The sequence below is a fragment of the Tenrec ecaudatus genome, chromosome 6 (genome assembly GCF_050624435.1).
Source record: "Tenrec ecaudatus isolate mTenEca1 chromosome 6, mTenEca1.hap1, whole genome shotgun sequence".
Lineage (NCBI taxonomy): Eukaryota > Metazoa > Chordata > Mammalia > Afrosoricida > Tenrecidae > Tenrec > Tenrec ecaudatus.
Window position 1 is genome coordinate 122,190,615 of NC_134535.1, and position 16,806 is coordinate 122,207,420.

At 35.3% G+C, this 16,806-nt stretch overlaps 1 protein-coding gene across 1 annotated transcript; it reads left to right on the top strand.

Annotated features, from left to right (window-relative positions):
• The first annotated feature begins 1,580 nt into the window (after positions 1–1,580).
• Positions 1,581–13,593, top strand: LOC142451618 (NKG2-A/NKG2-B type II integral membrane protein-like). The gene is made up of 5 exons (XM_075553342.1): positions 1,581–1,767; positions 2,231–2,329; positions 3,702–3,853; positions 13,080–13,198; positions 13,482–13,593. The coding sequence occupies exons 1-5, from the start codon at positions 1,581–1,583 to the stop codon at positions 13,591–13,593; spliced, it is 669 nt and encodes a 222-aa protein (XP_075409457.1).
• The last annotated feature ends 3,213 nt before the right edge of the window (positions 13,594–16,806 follow it).

Consider the following 16,806-nt stretch of genomic DNA (forward strand, 5'->3'; position numbering starts at 1 on the left):
GGGTAAAAAGTAAGCCTCAAACTAAAAATATTTTGGCGCATTTTTTAATTCATACGGTGAATAAGTCTAGTATGCACACACATATATTGAGGGTTGTTAATTATCACAATTTAAAGTGAAATCCTCTATGTATCATGAAAATGAATACTTGATTCTCCAGTTTTAAAAACTGGATCAAAGAGAGTCTTTGTATAATTATTATATTCTTTAAAATTTGAAAAAAATGATTCAAAGCCAAATATAATTTTTCATTTACTTACTTAGATTAGGTACCCAGTTTTTTAAAAGGGTATATTAGTTTACAGAAAATGCAAATATAAAGTTACTATTAAACACCAAGAGGATAGGAAATATAACAAAACATTGGGGTAAAACACATTAATATGAGTATGCTGCCTAAGGGATTATATTACAAGTTTTACCTATTACAGAGCAGATGCAATAATAAGAAACTATGGCAGAAATAAAAGTAACACAGTTCAAGTTGTATAATGTCTGGGTGGAAAGATTAGTAGTTACTGCATTTCATTGTATGTATTTTTACTATCACTTTTTATGATGAGACTCTATTGCTAGACTTTCAATATCTTTCTAAAGGTTGCACATTGTTAGTTTCAGAGTCAGAATTATTCAGTTCTTGATCTTGGTAACTCTAGAGTCCACTGAGAAAGTTATTAATTTAACATTATTGGATTATAGCACTTTGAAACCAAGGTCAGACTGTGGCAATGTATTTCTGGGAGTTAGAATTGACATTGTTCTTCCATAAATGGTATGCACTTCTATTTATCCATTTTGATCATGTATTTTAGAAATAAAATGAATTTCAATATTATTGCATTAGAAATATATTTTTCATAAAGTATAAAATATTGTTTCCAATGTTGTTAGGTTATGGATAAATTTATTGAATCACATACTTTCTCTGAAACATATTTCCTTAAATATGTAACAATGTCTCAGAATCCTCCACTTATTAATTTGTAAGAAAAAACATATACGACTTTATTATATTAATAAATAAAAAGTTAATTGAAGATAATTTAGTGCTATTAATTATTATGGTGCTAATTTTCCAATTCCCACTTCTTTAGAGCATTCAGTCTTTAGTCATTACGGTATAACAAAATTTTCCTCCTTTGATTAATCTTTTCCCTTCAAATAAAGCATTTTAATTTTAAACACAGGTATTAGTTTGGAATATTTTTATAGTTTATTTTAAAACGTTTATGTGGAATTGGACTAAGGAGGAACATTTTTAAAATAAATATTTTGTAATAAACTAAGTAAACATTTTGAATAGGTTTATTACTTGGTAATTAATTACTTTTAATCTTCTAACCAATAAAATTTTATCAAATGCAGAAAATCTTTTAAAAAACCATTTATTACAATAGGAGACATTTAGGGAAGTCTCTTAAATTGAATTAGAACCAGAACCTTATGTTCTGAGCCGCCAAGTGAGCACTGACCCTTGTCTTGCCTTCCCTGCGTTGATCTTGTGATACGCATTACATTCATGTGCTTCTTAGGCAGGGTTGAGGGAAGAACACCGAGCTTGGCCCGCCTCAGCTACAGAGATGAATAATCAAGCTATATTGTACTCAGAACTGAATCTGACCAAGAGCTCAAAAAAGCAGCAAAAGAAACCTAAGGATGCTAATGCACCCATTTCAACCACTGTGCAGGAAATAACTTACGTGGAGTTAAATCTTCAGAATACTTGTCAAGATCATGAAAACAATAAGAAGAATTTCCACTGCAGAGGTAAAATATTTAATCGCGTCTTAACTCCATTATGGAGTAGAGTTCTACTGCAAAAAAAATGTGAGGAAAGTGTGAAAATTGGACACGGAGCAAGGATATTCAAATTAAGGGCAAAGGAAGAATAGTTTTTGTTCAGGATTGGACCCTATGTATAGATATCTTATTCTCCGTGAAATCTGAAGTTTCATAGTTTGGGCACTTTTAAACTTTTACAAGCAACTCCAGCTATCACTTTACTAATAAGACTGTGGTATATCCTGAATTTAAGTATGTTTTTAAATGGACTAAATTGTAAATAAATAATAGATGTTAAAAAATTATAATGGAGAATGCTGTGTCAATGATATGATTCTGCGAGCATCTCAAATCTCAAATCTCTTGTTTACACACTTGCGAAACATTGATGCATTTGCTCTTTCTCAAGGCTTCCATTTCTCTGTCTCTACATCTCCATCGCCTCCAGAGAAGCTCACTGCGGGAATTTTGGGAATCATCTGCATTGTCTTGATGGCCGGTGTACTAGTTGTGAAAATCAGAACTCCTCATACAATTCCGACATATTGTAAGAGAATATTTCTTTTAAATCTTGAAAAGTGCCTTAATATGTATCCTTAAATTAGGGAGTAGATCTCTCAGTTTAGTGTATTTGCATCATATGTTTGTCACATCTTTAAAACTCATCAAACAAAGGCTGTCCCATCAATGTGGACTAAACATGGAAGAGTTATTCTAAATTTTTCAAAAGGGTCAGTAATAGAATGATTGTACAAAGTACTGATTTTAATTATAAATATTTGTATTACATGTGTGTCCATGCACATGGGTACATGCTTGTCATACTTCAAAACCATTCATTGAGAGAACAAAAACATTTACTGAGAAATAAAAATTAACTGTTAAAAGTCATTAAATAGTGGAAGAAATGGTAGCATTGGTCTTTTAGGCTGTTCAAATGTTTTACCAAATATGTTTATTAATTTATCCATTTTTATTGGTAAACTATTTTAAGTTACATTATCATAATATAAAAATATAGAACAGGATATAAAACCATCATGATTTATTCAAGAATGATAACCTCTATGGTGATTACTTTTATCTTTTTAGCTGGTGGAATATTGGAGAAAAACAATACTCAGAAAAGTAAGAAATAATTTTTAAAGTTTGCATAGACTAATATTATATCATGATACAAATGTGCTTGATGCAATTGATGTATGGATTATTTTTAGAGCTGCAAGGGCCCCTAATGAAATGATTCATAAAAAACAAAACAAAAAAAGTTCATATGATGCTAACACTTGTCTATTAAGTGGTGAAAACAATTTCCCAAATAACTTTAATATTTTATCAATTTTTTGTGCTAAAATAATTTCTTTAAATCTGATAGATTAAACTTTATCTGTATTGTAGACCATGAGTAAATAATGAGACATTTATAACTATCTAAATATAACAATATATTTTTGTAAATATACATCATATGAGGTCATTGTTATTCAAAATTTAGAAGAATATTTCTTTTAAAGTTGCTGTATTCTTCTATTGATTTGTTTGAGACTTTCTCCTACTTCTATAAGGATGGCGGCCTGGGGCATCTCATGAGGAAGTGAAACTGTGTCAGGTGGGGTTGCTATGAGTTTAAAATCAGGTTTAAGCACGTCATAAAAAGCAACAACAGCTAGATATAAGGGACATAAGTTCATTATTCTAATAAAGTAGAATTCCTCAGTGATGTTCTGGACAGGTACAGATAGCATAGACTATTTACTTTGACAGTACATGAATAATGGGGTAGGTGGACACTTTTCTATGAATGCGTGTTTTATTTTTATAGGTAGTGTTATGAGATTCATATCTAGGCTATGTAACTATCTTGATTGATCTTTTAATGTAGATTGTTTCTCATGATGTAAATTCCTCATCTTCTACAGCATCTCATTGTGATGGTTGTATGGAGGATTGGTTTTCCTACTCCAACCATTGCTATAACATTAGCACTGAAAAGAAAAACTGGACTGAGAGCCGGATGGCCTGTGCTTCCAAGAAATCCAGTCTACTTATTATAGAAAATGATGAAGAAATGGTAAGATATCAAACATTTTAATACTTTTACTAAAAGATATAACATGCCAAAACAAATGCATATAAAATATTTAATTATACAATATATGTTTATCCTGTTACTAACATGTTATAATATTACTGACATGCTAGGTTTCCTGTGCATGTTAAAGAAGAGATTTGCCTACTTTGCAAACTTACATAAATGGACTTTTACCCTATGAACTACTTAGTGTTCACTCACCTCAACTGACACTGTGTTTTCAGGGTCCATCCATATAATTGTCCATTTTCCTTATGACTATTAGCTTGAACACTTCAAATGCATTCAATATGTGTTTCATAATAACAATAAAGAAAATGTATAATACGCAGTTAAATGCTATTAACTGTTACTGTATCTAAGTTTATAAAGTGCCTGTCCATGTGTCTTGAATATTTTGCCTCCGGGATTATCAGTCTTTTTCCTCCGAGATCTCTCTTGATTTTGTAGGTTGAGAAGGTTTCTTTTTCCCCGTGTCTCCCATGTTTAGTCAGGTTGGTGTCCTTTAAAGGACACAGTGCATCCATGGCAGCCCAGCTCATGGCATTATGTATCGGAGAGCGATTGAACTGCAGCATCCTCTGTCTGAACCACGTGGACACTGTCTATTGCTGTTGTTAGGTGCTTTGAATGACTGTCACTATTAATTACTCATTTTATTAATTCATTTTCTATTTTAAAAACTTTTGACTATGTTAACCATTTACATTTTCTGTGCAATCTACTGGAATTTGATGTTTTGAGAGGCTGAGTGGTGTTCATAGTTTTTAACTTCCTCTAATTGGCATTGCATCTACTGGAAGGAGGATTGGTGACACCGGGGGTAAGTGCTGGGTTGCTAAGGGCAAAGTCTATCTTTCCATTCCTCTCTGTGCCATCTTTGTCGTAACACAAGGACATTGTGTGTCTAATTTTATGTTTCTGTCCACTATTTACTTCACTTTTTAATTTCTTCAGTCCAAAGTTGGTATTCTTTAAAATTGATTAACATCCCTGTCTACGTATATTTGTATGCATATTATAAAAATACGTGGTTACTTAATATTTAAGTTACACTTAATCAATAGATTAATTGGTAGAAACTCTCATTTTAAGAGTATTATATCTTATCATGAGCTTGGTGGAGTAGAAGTTAGCATTGGGATTTAACCTGAGTGGTCTGAAGTTCAAAATCTCCAGACGCTCCACAGGAGAAAGACAGGCTTTCCGCTCCTTAACCAGTTACCATCTCAGGAACTCCCAGGGGCAGTTCCACCTTGTCCTATGGGTCGCTATCAGTCGTCACTGACTCTGTGGAAGAGAAAATGGTTTGGGTTAGCATGAGATTATCTTTTCAATCTTATCATGGTTTTGAATAGAAGTCTTGAATACTTTTTATCTCTGATTGTCTTTCATGTTTCCCTTTCTGATGATCTAATATCAAATGAATTGTGTACAATGACTTTGTACCTAGAAATCTATCTAAGCACTGAATAATTCTAAGAAGTTACCTGAAAATGCCCGGGAGGTTTTCTATTGTGAGGAGCCATCTGGTCAGTCCAGCTTGCAGAGAGCCTGCACGCAAGGGAAGGAACCACCGTCCCCTCTCGTGGCTTCCTTGCAATTGTTGTCCTGGAGCCCAGTGGTACAGTCACCTCATCACTCCACCTCACGCAGCTTTTATCTAGTTTTCTCTGACCTTCTACTTTAAAAAGCATGATGGACTTCTCCGGAAACGGGTCTCTTCTTATAAGATGTCCAATGTAAGTGAGACAAAGCCGCACCATCCTTGCTTCTAAGGAGCCACTCTGGGTGCGTTGTTTCAGAGACAAATCTGTTTAGTCTTCTGGTATTGCACGGTACTTTCTGTGCTACACTGTAAAATTGAATCATCTATGAATATGACAATTGCATTTCTTCCATTACAATATAATCTAGTTTTTTGGTTTTTTTAAATTTTTTTTCACCATAAAAAAGTGCATTTCAAAATTGAATAGACAGGACATGATTTTCTCTTATTTACCTATGTGAGATTAAAGCTGTAATGATTTTGTCACTGGGTTTATAGGATGTTGGTATTTGAAAATAATTCCATTACAATAAGGAGATTTAGAAACTTATTGATTCTCTTTAGAATCAATTTTTGAAGAATACTTGAAATAAAATAAACTGAACATAATTGTATCATATAATTTCATTAGTTTTGATATATCAAGACATCTGAAAAACCATCTCCTTAGATAATAAATATAACTAATACAGTAAAAATATTTCAATACTAGTCTTATTCCAGCCTTTTGCCTAGTCTTAGTTATTATCAACTATTTGATATCATCATTGTTTAGTTGCATTTTCCAGAATTTTTAGTCAATGAAATGTTTAGCATTTTTTCTGATTTATTTCATTTTACATAACTTTTTGTGGATTCATACTCCTGTCGTTTGTTTCAAGAGTTTTGGTTTTTGTAGTAGTTTTTGTTTTACTATAAATCATCTTATTGGCTGATCTTACAGCTCTTATAACTATCTAGAGCTCAACTGTATCAAGCACATTTGTACATACGTCGCCTTCATCATATTCCAAACATTTTATTTTTATTTGAACCCTTGATATCAGGTCCTCCTTTTCCCTCCTTCCCTAACCCTCCCACCCTCATGAACCTTTGATAAATTATAACTTATTATTACTTTTCTATCTTACAACATCCAATGTCTTCCTCCACCCATGTCTCTGTGTTCACCCCCCGGTGTCCTTTCCTCCTTTATCCATCTTCATTACTCCCCTACCCCCCTTCCCTCATGGTATTGCTACTCCTATTAGTGTTCCTGAGATGTTTAACTGTCCAGGATTCTGTGTGTCAAGAGCTCTTATCTGTCCAGTGTGCATTCTCTGGGCTAGTCAGATTTGTAAGGTAGAACTGGGCTCAGGATAGAGGCGGGGTGGGGGAGAAGCATTAAAGAACTAGAGGAATGTTGTGCTTTCTGTCCTTGCTCTGCTTTTATTACTGGGTAGCGGCTGTATCCACTACTCCAATGTCAGTGTGTTGTGAAATGATGGTTTGGGTATTAGTATAGTGCTTTACATGACACCAGTGTTATTTCAAATACCACAGAGTGACCCAGGGTAGACAAACTTCAACTGCACATTCAGATTACGACTGACTAGATGACAGGAATAATGTGATTCAAAGGGTAAGTTGAGACAACAAAATATTGTAGTAAAATATGCAATGATTTTGGATTGCAAAATCAAGGGGAAACAACACTTGCCACCTCTCAAGATGAAAAAACAAAAGGAGAATTCAAGTCAAAGTAAAATATTAAAGTGTCCTGTCCCGCAGGAACTTCAATGTGCATCCTGGGGAGAGAGTGGGAATTTGGGGGAGGGGAGACAAGAGGCATGGAGAATGAAGACAAGGCAGTATCCTGATCAAGTCTTGTTTAATGAACAAAGAGTTACAGCTTATATAGGCCAGCAAGGGAGTAAGCATCCGCCGCACATGCAAATTAGGCTACTTTGGCAACAGGCCAATCATGGAGTTCAGGGGAGCGCGCCCTGCCCGTGAGTCAGTAACGGCTTACAGTCTTCAACCAGGAAAGCCATGGAGTGGCATGTTTATGCAAATCAAGCACAGGCGAGGACAATCTTTTGCCCAATCAAAGGGAAGCAGGACACAGGTGCTTATCTAAAGAGCATCACACCTTGTTTGCTCAAGCTTTACAGCTGCAGCGCTGTAGGCTGGGGTAGAAGAATACCCAGAGCTCAGGCTAATGAATTCCAAGTAATGGCCGGGCCTCATGGCTCCTGACATTAAAGTCTATGCAGAAGGGGTGGAATAAAGCAGGAAGCATCAAGAGACTCTGAAAGGAATATGTAGAGTCACTGTACCAAAAATAATTGGTCAACATTCACACATTTCAGAAGATAGCAACTAATTATGAACCAGAAGTACTGAAGGAAGAAATCCAAGCCTCCCTAAAACCATTAGAAAAAACAAGAGTTCAGGAATTGACAGAATAACAACTGAAATATTTCAACAAATGTAGTGCTCACTCATCAACGTCAAAACATTCGGGAGACAATTACCTGGATAATGGACGCAAGAGATCCCTATCTGTGCCCATATGAAACAAAAGTGAGCCCAAGTCTGAATTAATTTTGAATAATATCATTAATAGTACATTCAGGTAAAGTTCTTTGGGTTAATTAAAAATGAATGCACTATTTAATGGACAGGAAACTGCAGAAATATAAGTCAGAGTTAAACAGGAAGATAGAACAAAAGCTAACATAACTGATATTACATAGATATTGACCTAAGCAGATTCTTAGAAATACCTCAAAGATCTTTTTTCTGAATCTCTGAAATCAGAAATCACTCAGAGATATTTATCTGTACATTATTTATTATTCAAAGGCATAGAAATACATTGATTAAAACAAATTTTTTGATAACATTGTGAAAAAAGGAATTTTAAGATCATGCCAATGTGCTCATGTGGATTCAATTCCTAAATCAAGAGACAACCATTCAAATGGAACAAGCGATTATGGAATGGTTCAAAATCAAGAAGGAGTGTGCCAGGATTGCATCATGTTGTCAAATGGATCAAACCTTTTTGTTCAAAGCAAGTGATTCAAGAAGCTGGATTATACAAAGAAGAAGACGGCATCAGGTATGGAGGAAGGCACATTAGGAACTTGTGATCAGCACATAACACTTGAAAAATTCTGATGAATGTCAGAGCGATAAAGAAAACAAAACCCTCAGTACTGTACTAGTAAGCAACATCATGCTAAATGTTGAAAAGACAAGTTGTCAATGGTTTCATTTTAATTGGATCCACAATAAAGTCTACTGGGTTCAAATTTGGAAACGTTTTGTAGAAGAATTGGAGTATCCTTCCTTATACTCAATTTTCATGATGGAAAGTTTATCTGAGATGCTGAACTGATGTGGGGGAAAATCAGCAGCAGGATTGGAGAAACATTTCTTAATAATCTGTGGCATCCAGACCACATAGTCTTGCTTGCTAAAAGTAAAGGTTAAAAGCACTTAACTGCTGAAGGTCAAATGCTACAGCTTATGGTATAATTACAAGAGAATAGGAAAGAAATTGAAATTACCAAAGCAGAAACAAAAGCCCTCATGATAATGTTGAAGAAATGCAAAGTTTCATCAATTATCTTCTATTTAGATCAATAACCCATGTCCATGAAAGTAATAGTCAATAAGTCAAAGAACATATTGCATGGGACAAATTGACTACAAATGTCTCCTTTTAAGTGTTAAAAAGAGAAGTTATTTTGCTCACTAAGGATGAGAGGATAAGGTCTTTTCAATTACTTCAACAACCTACAAAAGTAAGATGTAATCAATTAATATGGTCCCTCAAGCCATAGTCCTTATGAGATGTATTATAATTGGAAGCTATGCTTGTGGCTATGATTCCATTTTGGAAGGAGTTCTCTGTTACAGGATTAAAATGGAATTAAGCTCTGACTTTAGAAGAAGCTGTGATCCAAGTCATTCCCTTCGTTTCCTCGGGGGCATCTTTAAGACTCCTTATTAGAGGAATTACTTTTATTGTTTGTTTGTTTTTGCTTTAAAACAATTTTATTGGCCCTTAGTCCACATATCATACAATTCAATAGTTCAATTATATCAAGAAGAGCAGTATAATCTTTGCCACAATCATATTTAGAACATTTTCTTTTTACTGTACTCACTCAAGCCCCCGTGAAAGAAGCACACCAGCTGTGCATTCGTAAGGTGTCACCAGGACCATTTAATAGGCATCAGAAGACCCCCAAACAAACAAACAAACATGGTTGAGAATGAGGTGTTTCAGAGCAGAGACCCCAAACCCATCTGCAGATGATGGGACATCCTTCACAGAGGGGTCACAGGAAATGGACGAGTCAATCAGGGTGCAATAAAGCACTGATGAAACACACCATACTCCTCTGGTTCCTTGAGTCTTCCTCACCCCCCACTGTCATGACCCTCTTACTGCCTTTCACTGCGGGCTAGACCAGAGCATAAGCACAGGGTTGGATAAAACATGAGAGCTCAGGACACAGGAATGTGAGCAGTGACACCAGGAGGGGAGGGCAAAGGTTGAGAGTGCAAGGGAGGAATGGGAAACAAACAGATCACGATGATCGATATATAACCACACTGCCCCCGCATGGGGGAAGGGAAACAGAAAGTGGGGGAAGATAAACTGGTCAGTGTAAGATAAAAAAATTATAATAATTTATAATTTATTAAGGAGCTACAAGCATGGAGGGAGCCAACAGCGCGGACTCAATAGAAAATAAATGTCCAGAAAATAATGATGACAACATATGTACAGATGTATTTGATACAATTGATGTATGGATTGTTACAAGAGTTCTAGAACAATATAATATATATTTTTAAAAGATCATAAAGCAACAAAATTTAGAGGATAATGTAATGCAGACTATTTTTCTAACCCCAATAGAATAAGATTGGAAGCATTACATATTCATAAAAGGGGGGCTGCAAAACACTGGAAGAACCTTGCTGAGATTGATTGACATGTGGCCGCAACAATGGACTCACACATAGGACAATTGTGAGGATGGCACAGGACTGGACAGGGTTTCATTTGTTATTATATATGATTACTATCGGTTGGAAAAGACCTAATAACAGTAATAGAACCTAATAATATTAGATGCTCTGAATGTCACTGAATCTTTATGTTTTTGATTGGCGGAGTCTAATGGTAAACAAACATGCTTTTGTAAGAATAAGACTGTTTGCCTCATCTAGGTTCTGCCGGTAGTAACATTCTTTAGGACAACAGTATAGTACTAAAATTATATGGAGCTTAACTTTGTGCTTTAATCTGTGATTTTTTTAGATTGCTTCCTTTACTTATTGTTCCTCTTTTTATTTGTTGTTTTTTATGTGCTATCCGGACATTTCTGTTTGTTGCTTAAATCTGGGTAATTTGTACATTTTCAGGATTTCATATAATTTTTGGTGTTTTTTTACTATCTCTTTTTGTAATCAGGGGTTGGTATGCAAATGAATTTGTTAACTTCTAGTACTATAGGTTTTGCATTTTCCTTGAAGGGTGAACACCACTTCCATACACGTCCTTTCACAGTGAGTAACCTCTGCTACTAACTGAAATCACTGGGAATTCTCAAGATGAAAAGGGGGAGGTAGTTAGCTTCCTCATCTTATTTAGATATCCCAACCTGGAAACTCTACAGGGCAATTCTGCTTGCTCCTGTAGGGTCACTATGTGTCAGAACGACATCCGGACCTTCTCTACTTTGAAATATTATTGATGATATTTTCAGATGGTATCATAACCCTTCTTTAACATATTCCATATATTTAGGAAAATAATGAGGAGAAGATTAACCTATTGTATGTATTCATATTTCTGTTCTATTCCCTGATGCCTCAAAATTCTACGTTTCTATTTGAGGAAGTTTCTTAGCCAATCTTCATTAGTAGGTTTGCTATGGACAAAATATATTACTTTTACAACATCTGAAAATGTATTGATTTCCCCTTTTAAACTGAAGAAAAAATAGTGCACTACTACATATTCATCTGTGTGTGTGACCGTCTTTCAGCATTAAATCTACAAGGATGATGAATTAAATTAAAAAATAGTGCAGTGTAGATCTCAGAAAAGACAATGGTCTCCAAGTTAAATATCTACTAGTGGCAACCTTTAAATTCCTTTACAAGAAAAAGTCTGAGGAGTAAGATAGAAAAATATGCATTTTTGTAGAGAAGAATGTCACGGTATTCAGAAACGCATTTAAGCTCTTATTATGCTCACTGTTTGGAGACTCGGTAAGTTTTACATTACAGGAACATTAAAACATTAGTTATGGCGAAAGACATTTATAGAGGTACAAATAGAGGCAGGTAGATATGTAAATGTATTAATATATAACAACAGAGCTATAGCTCTATGGAGATATGTTTCTGTGTTATGTATATAGGTAGCAGATGGATATTGGGCATCTACTGAAGTTCTCCCTCAAAACAAGAACACTTTATTCTAATGACCTCGCATTCTGTGAGGCTCACCTTCCTGACACGATCACTGAAGTCAAAATGGATAAATAAGCAAAGGTGGTGAAGAAAGCAGATGGTACCCAATTATTAGAAGATATAGCACCTTGGGTCTTAAAGACTCAAAGTTAAAGAAGTAGCCATCTAGCAGGGAAGCAACAAAACCAACATGGATTAAGCAAACAAATCCTTGTGATCATGAGGTGTCAATGGAATCAGGTATCAAGCATCAGAAGACCCAAAACAGCCATTTCAACCTGAACAAGTAGGGTCAGAGTGGAGACCCAATGGCCCTCTATAGACAATTGGCTATCCCCTCACAGAAGGGTCATAATGAAGGGATGCGCCAGCCAGGGTGCAAGAAAGCACTGATGAAACACACAACTAAAACACCTTCCTCTGGTTTTTTAGTTCTTCCTCCTGCCACTCATGACCCCAGTTCTACCTTACAAATCTGACTAGATTGAGCGTGTTCACTGGTACAGATTAGAGGTCTCGACACGGAATCCAGGACACATGAACCCTAGGGAACCGTCACAGGGTAGGGACACTGAGGATAGCAGGAAGGGGGTGGGAGAACGGGGAGCAAGGGGAAACTAATCATAATGATCGTCGATGTATAACCACCTACCCACCCCCAGGGGGACGGACAAAAGAAATCTGGGTGAAGGGAGACAACCGATGGTGTAAGAATAGATAAGAAAACAATAATGTTTTCTAATTTATCAAGGGTTTACAGGGTGGGAAGGTGGGGGAGAGAGGAAAAAGAGGAGCTGATATCATGGACTCAAGTGAAAAGAAAACGTTTTGAAAATGATGATGGCAACTTATGTATAAATGTTCTTGATACAATTTATGTATGGATTGTTATAAGATCTTAAGATCTCTCAAGTAAATGATTTTTTTAAAAATTGGTTAAACTAGAAGAATTAAACTGGTAAGTATTAATATTTAAATAGTTACTCTTGAACCAAAAGCTAACAAATATAGAAAAATATTTCACAATATGTACTGTGATTTTCAATTTTACTGTATTTTACATATTAGAATCTAGTTCTTCACACTGTTTGGAAAATTAAAGATGAAGCAGAACAAAGTATTGCCAGCATTTAAAAGTGATAAAAGTGTTCATAATGGTTGTTAAAGCAGGATTTTGTGTTGCAACAGGCATTATTGAAGTCCTTCTTACTTTCTTCATGGATTGGTCTCACTCGCAAAAGTACAAGTCATGATTGGTCTTGGATAAATGGTTCCATTTTCAAAAATAAGTAAGTTTTTCTGAAAGAAGCTAAATAAAAGTATAAATACTAAACAAACAGACAACTCAGATAAGAAATATAACTAAACGTGAAATATATAAAAAGTAAAGGACATTGCTGACACAATGCTGACACAAGTAGATTTTAAAATAAAGCAGTCAGTATTTGCAAAAATAATTTGTTATTTTTAAGAAATATCATTACCCATTTGTAAGAGATTATTCTATTTTATTCCATGTACCTTTCCTTTCTGTGGGTTGATAACAAGTTTATTCACTTTTCTTCCTTACAGCATCAGTGTTTTAGAAAATTCTAACCCTAACTGTGGTTTTCTACAATCCACTGGTCTTTGGGCAGATAGGTGCGAGGCTGCAAAGACATACATCTGTAAGAATAAGATTTAGCATCAAAGACCTTCATCTTGGTGTTCCTCAAGTATCCAAGCAATGGAAATAATATGATGATTGCCAAACTCCTATAAACAAATACATTATTTGCTTGACTGGAAATTCCGCGTTTGGAACCCTGATAGACTCTATCCTATGTGCTTCTTCCCTTGGCTGATATTCCCAGTGCATTTTTCTGTAATAAAATAGAACTGTGAATAGAACTGTAGTATGGTAACTGGGCATTAATTTTATTCTATATGTTTATCAGTATAATTGTGTAACAAACCAAAATACATACATATCTGTAGTCTTACAAGAAATCTGAATATCTAACTTTTTAACTATTCAGAATTTCTATTCTTTTCCCCAAAAATTGAATACTATTAGCTATTTGCTTTCAGCAATACATTGTTTAATAACAGCTGAGCAACTTTCACAATGAACACTTGGCTTAAGGTTCAGACTTCGGGACTGCTAATGGAGACCTCTGTAAACATACAAAGCCAAGGAAGTCCTACAAAAAATTGTCAGAAGAACTTTTTCAGCATTCCCAAATTAAGGTAAAAAAGACTGGAAATAATCTGTGAAGTGTTTACTGCAGAAAAAAATGGTGAAACGCAGCAAGAAAGATTGTAATTGTGGTACTTTAACTTACGTACACCAAATGTCATCTCCCCATGCCCATGATACTCATGAAACCAGCAGCTATACCACTACTTGAAAGGCAGAACATTTAACGTTCTTAAAAATGAGGAGCTGATACCAAGGGCTCAACTAGAAAGCAAATGTTTTGAGAATGATGAGGGCAACAAATGTACAAATGTGCTTGACATAAATTGGATGCATGCATGGACTGTGATGAGTTGTGTGATCCCCAATAAAATGATATTTTTAAAGAGAAATAAAATACCTTTAAAATGAGTTTTAAGGAGGGAATTCAGGACGATAAACCCCTCAGGACCAATAACGAGAGTAGCATTAAGAGGAGGGGAATGGAAGGTGGGGGAATTAGAGAGAACCGATCACAAAGATCTACATATGACCCCCTCCTCTGGTGCATGGACAACAGTGGGTGAAAAGAGACATCGGACAGTGTAAGAATGAAAATATAATAATTTATAAACTATCAAGGGTAAATGTCCATTTATCATAATGTTACCTATCGGTCCAATTGTGAGGATTTAGGTTTTCTTTACCATGAGTTATAATCTATAGGGAAAAATAAAATCTTTGATCTTAATCAGCAAATGCTTCAAGTCCTCCCCACTTTTAGCAAGCAGATTTGTGTCATCATTTTTCAGGTAGTTAATGAGCCTTCCTCCACTGCTGAAACACAGTAGTTAATGAGTCTTCCTCCACTGCTGAAACAGAGCAACTTAGTCACCAGGCTTGAAGAGATCCGTATTTGTGCCCATTGCCAAGGGTCAAACTGCAGAAAAACATTATTGATGTCGCATGCAAGTAAAATTTTGCTGTGGATTATTCAAAAATGATTGCAGCAGTACATTAACAGGGAGCAGCCAGAAATTCAGGCTGGAGCCAGAAGATGATTTGGAACCAAAGATATCATTGCTGATGTCATATGGGTCTTGCCTCAGAGCAGAACATACCAAAAAGTTGTTTGTGTTTCATTGACAATGCAAAGGCAAGCATCAGAAGAGCACATGGAAAAAAGGATACCACTGCTGATACCAGATGGATCTTGCCTGAAAGATATGTATTTGCATTTTATTGACTATGCAAAGGCATTCAACTGTGAGGATCTTAAAAAGCTATGGATAGTATTGAGAGAATAGGAATCCCAGAGCACTTCACTGTGCTCATTCAGAATCTGTACATGGGTCAAGAGGCAGTTGTGCAAATACAACAAGGGAACACAGCAAATAAAAGCAGGAAAGGAGTGGATCAGGGTTGCATCTCCTCACTATACTTGTTTCATGTGGATGCTGAACAGTTCATCAGAGAAGCTGGCTTATATGATGAAGACGGTTCCATAAGGATGGAGGAAGGCCTATTAACAACCTGGAATGTGTACAGGCCACAGCCTTGCTTGCCGAAAATGAAGAGGACTCGAATGAAGCACCTTCTGATACCGTTGAACTGTTGCAGATTTCCATATGGATTCAAAGTCAATGTACGCAAGACCACAATCCTCACCAGCTAGACCACTAGGAAATATCATGGTCAATGGAGAAGAGTTGGAGGTTGTGATAGTAGTTTTCTGTCTTGGATCCTTATTCAATTCTCTTGGAAGCAGCATTCAAAAGATGTATTGTGTTAGAAAAATCTGCTTAGTGAGTACATGCTTAGCTACCACTCATAAAGTCAGCAGTAGGAGACTACCAGCAACGGTGAGGGAGAAAGAAAAGTTACTTTCTTAGAAACTCACAGAGGCAGCTCTAATCTGCCTTAAGGTGAGATGAGTCAGAATGGACTTAATGACATTGGGGCTGGTCTTCAGCTCTGGGGAGGGTGCCACAGTGATTACATATTGGGCTGCTAACCACAAAGTCAGGAATTAAAAAGACAAAGCTTTCTATTCCCATTAAAAACCATAGTCTACCTTGTATTAAAGGCCTTACATTAATCCATATTTTTGTTCATAATTGTTATAGGTCTAAGTTTTATGTTTACATCTTTAATCCTTCTTTAGTTCCTTTTTGCGTATGGTAGGAGATATAGATGCTGCTTCATTCTTTTGTAATTACCATTACCTTCGGAGCTAATGGCTTTGCCTTGAACTTAATTAGCCCTACAGATTTCTTTTGAAACCACTATTTTAAGTAGAACTTTTTTGGAAGCACTATAATTAGATTAAGACAAGTTTAATTAATCATATTATATGTTAAATTATTGATTTTCAAATGTTGAGACATCCTTTTTTTGTATAAATGACTCTTGATTGTGGTATATAATCCTGTGAAAATAGAGTTGAATTTGTTTTGTTACTATTTTGTGCAGTATTTTGTATATGGAATTTGTATTTGGTTTTCTGGTAATTTGTAGAGAATTTTGTATGCAGATGCATAAAAGATAATCTATAAAAATTACATTTCTATATAAAATGTCCTATGTGTCCTTGATACCAGTCTAATTTTTGCCAATAAAATAGAAAATGTTCACTCTTCTATTTTTATAAAGAAATTGAGAAGAATTGTTAATTTTTCCTTACACAGCTGGTAGAACTCATTAGTAAAGTCATTTATTCATAAACTTTTCTTTGGTAAG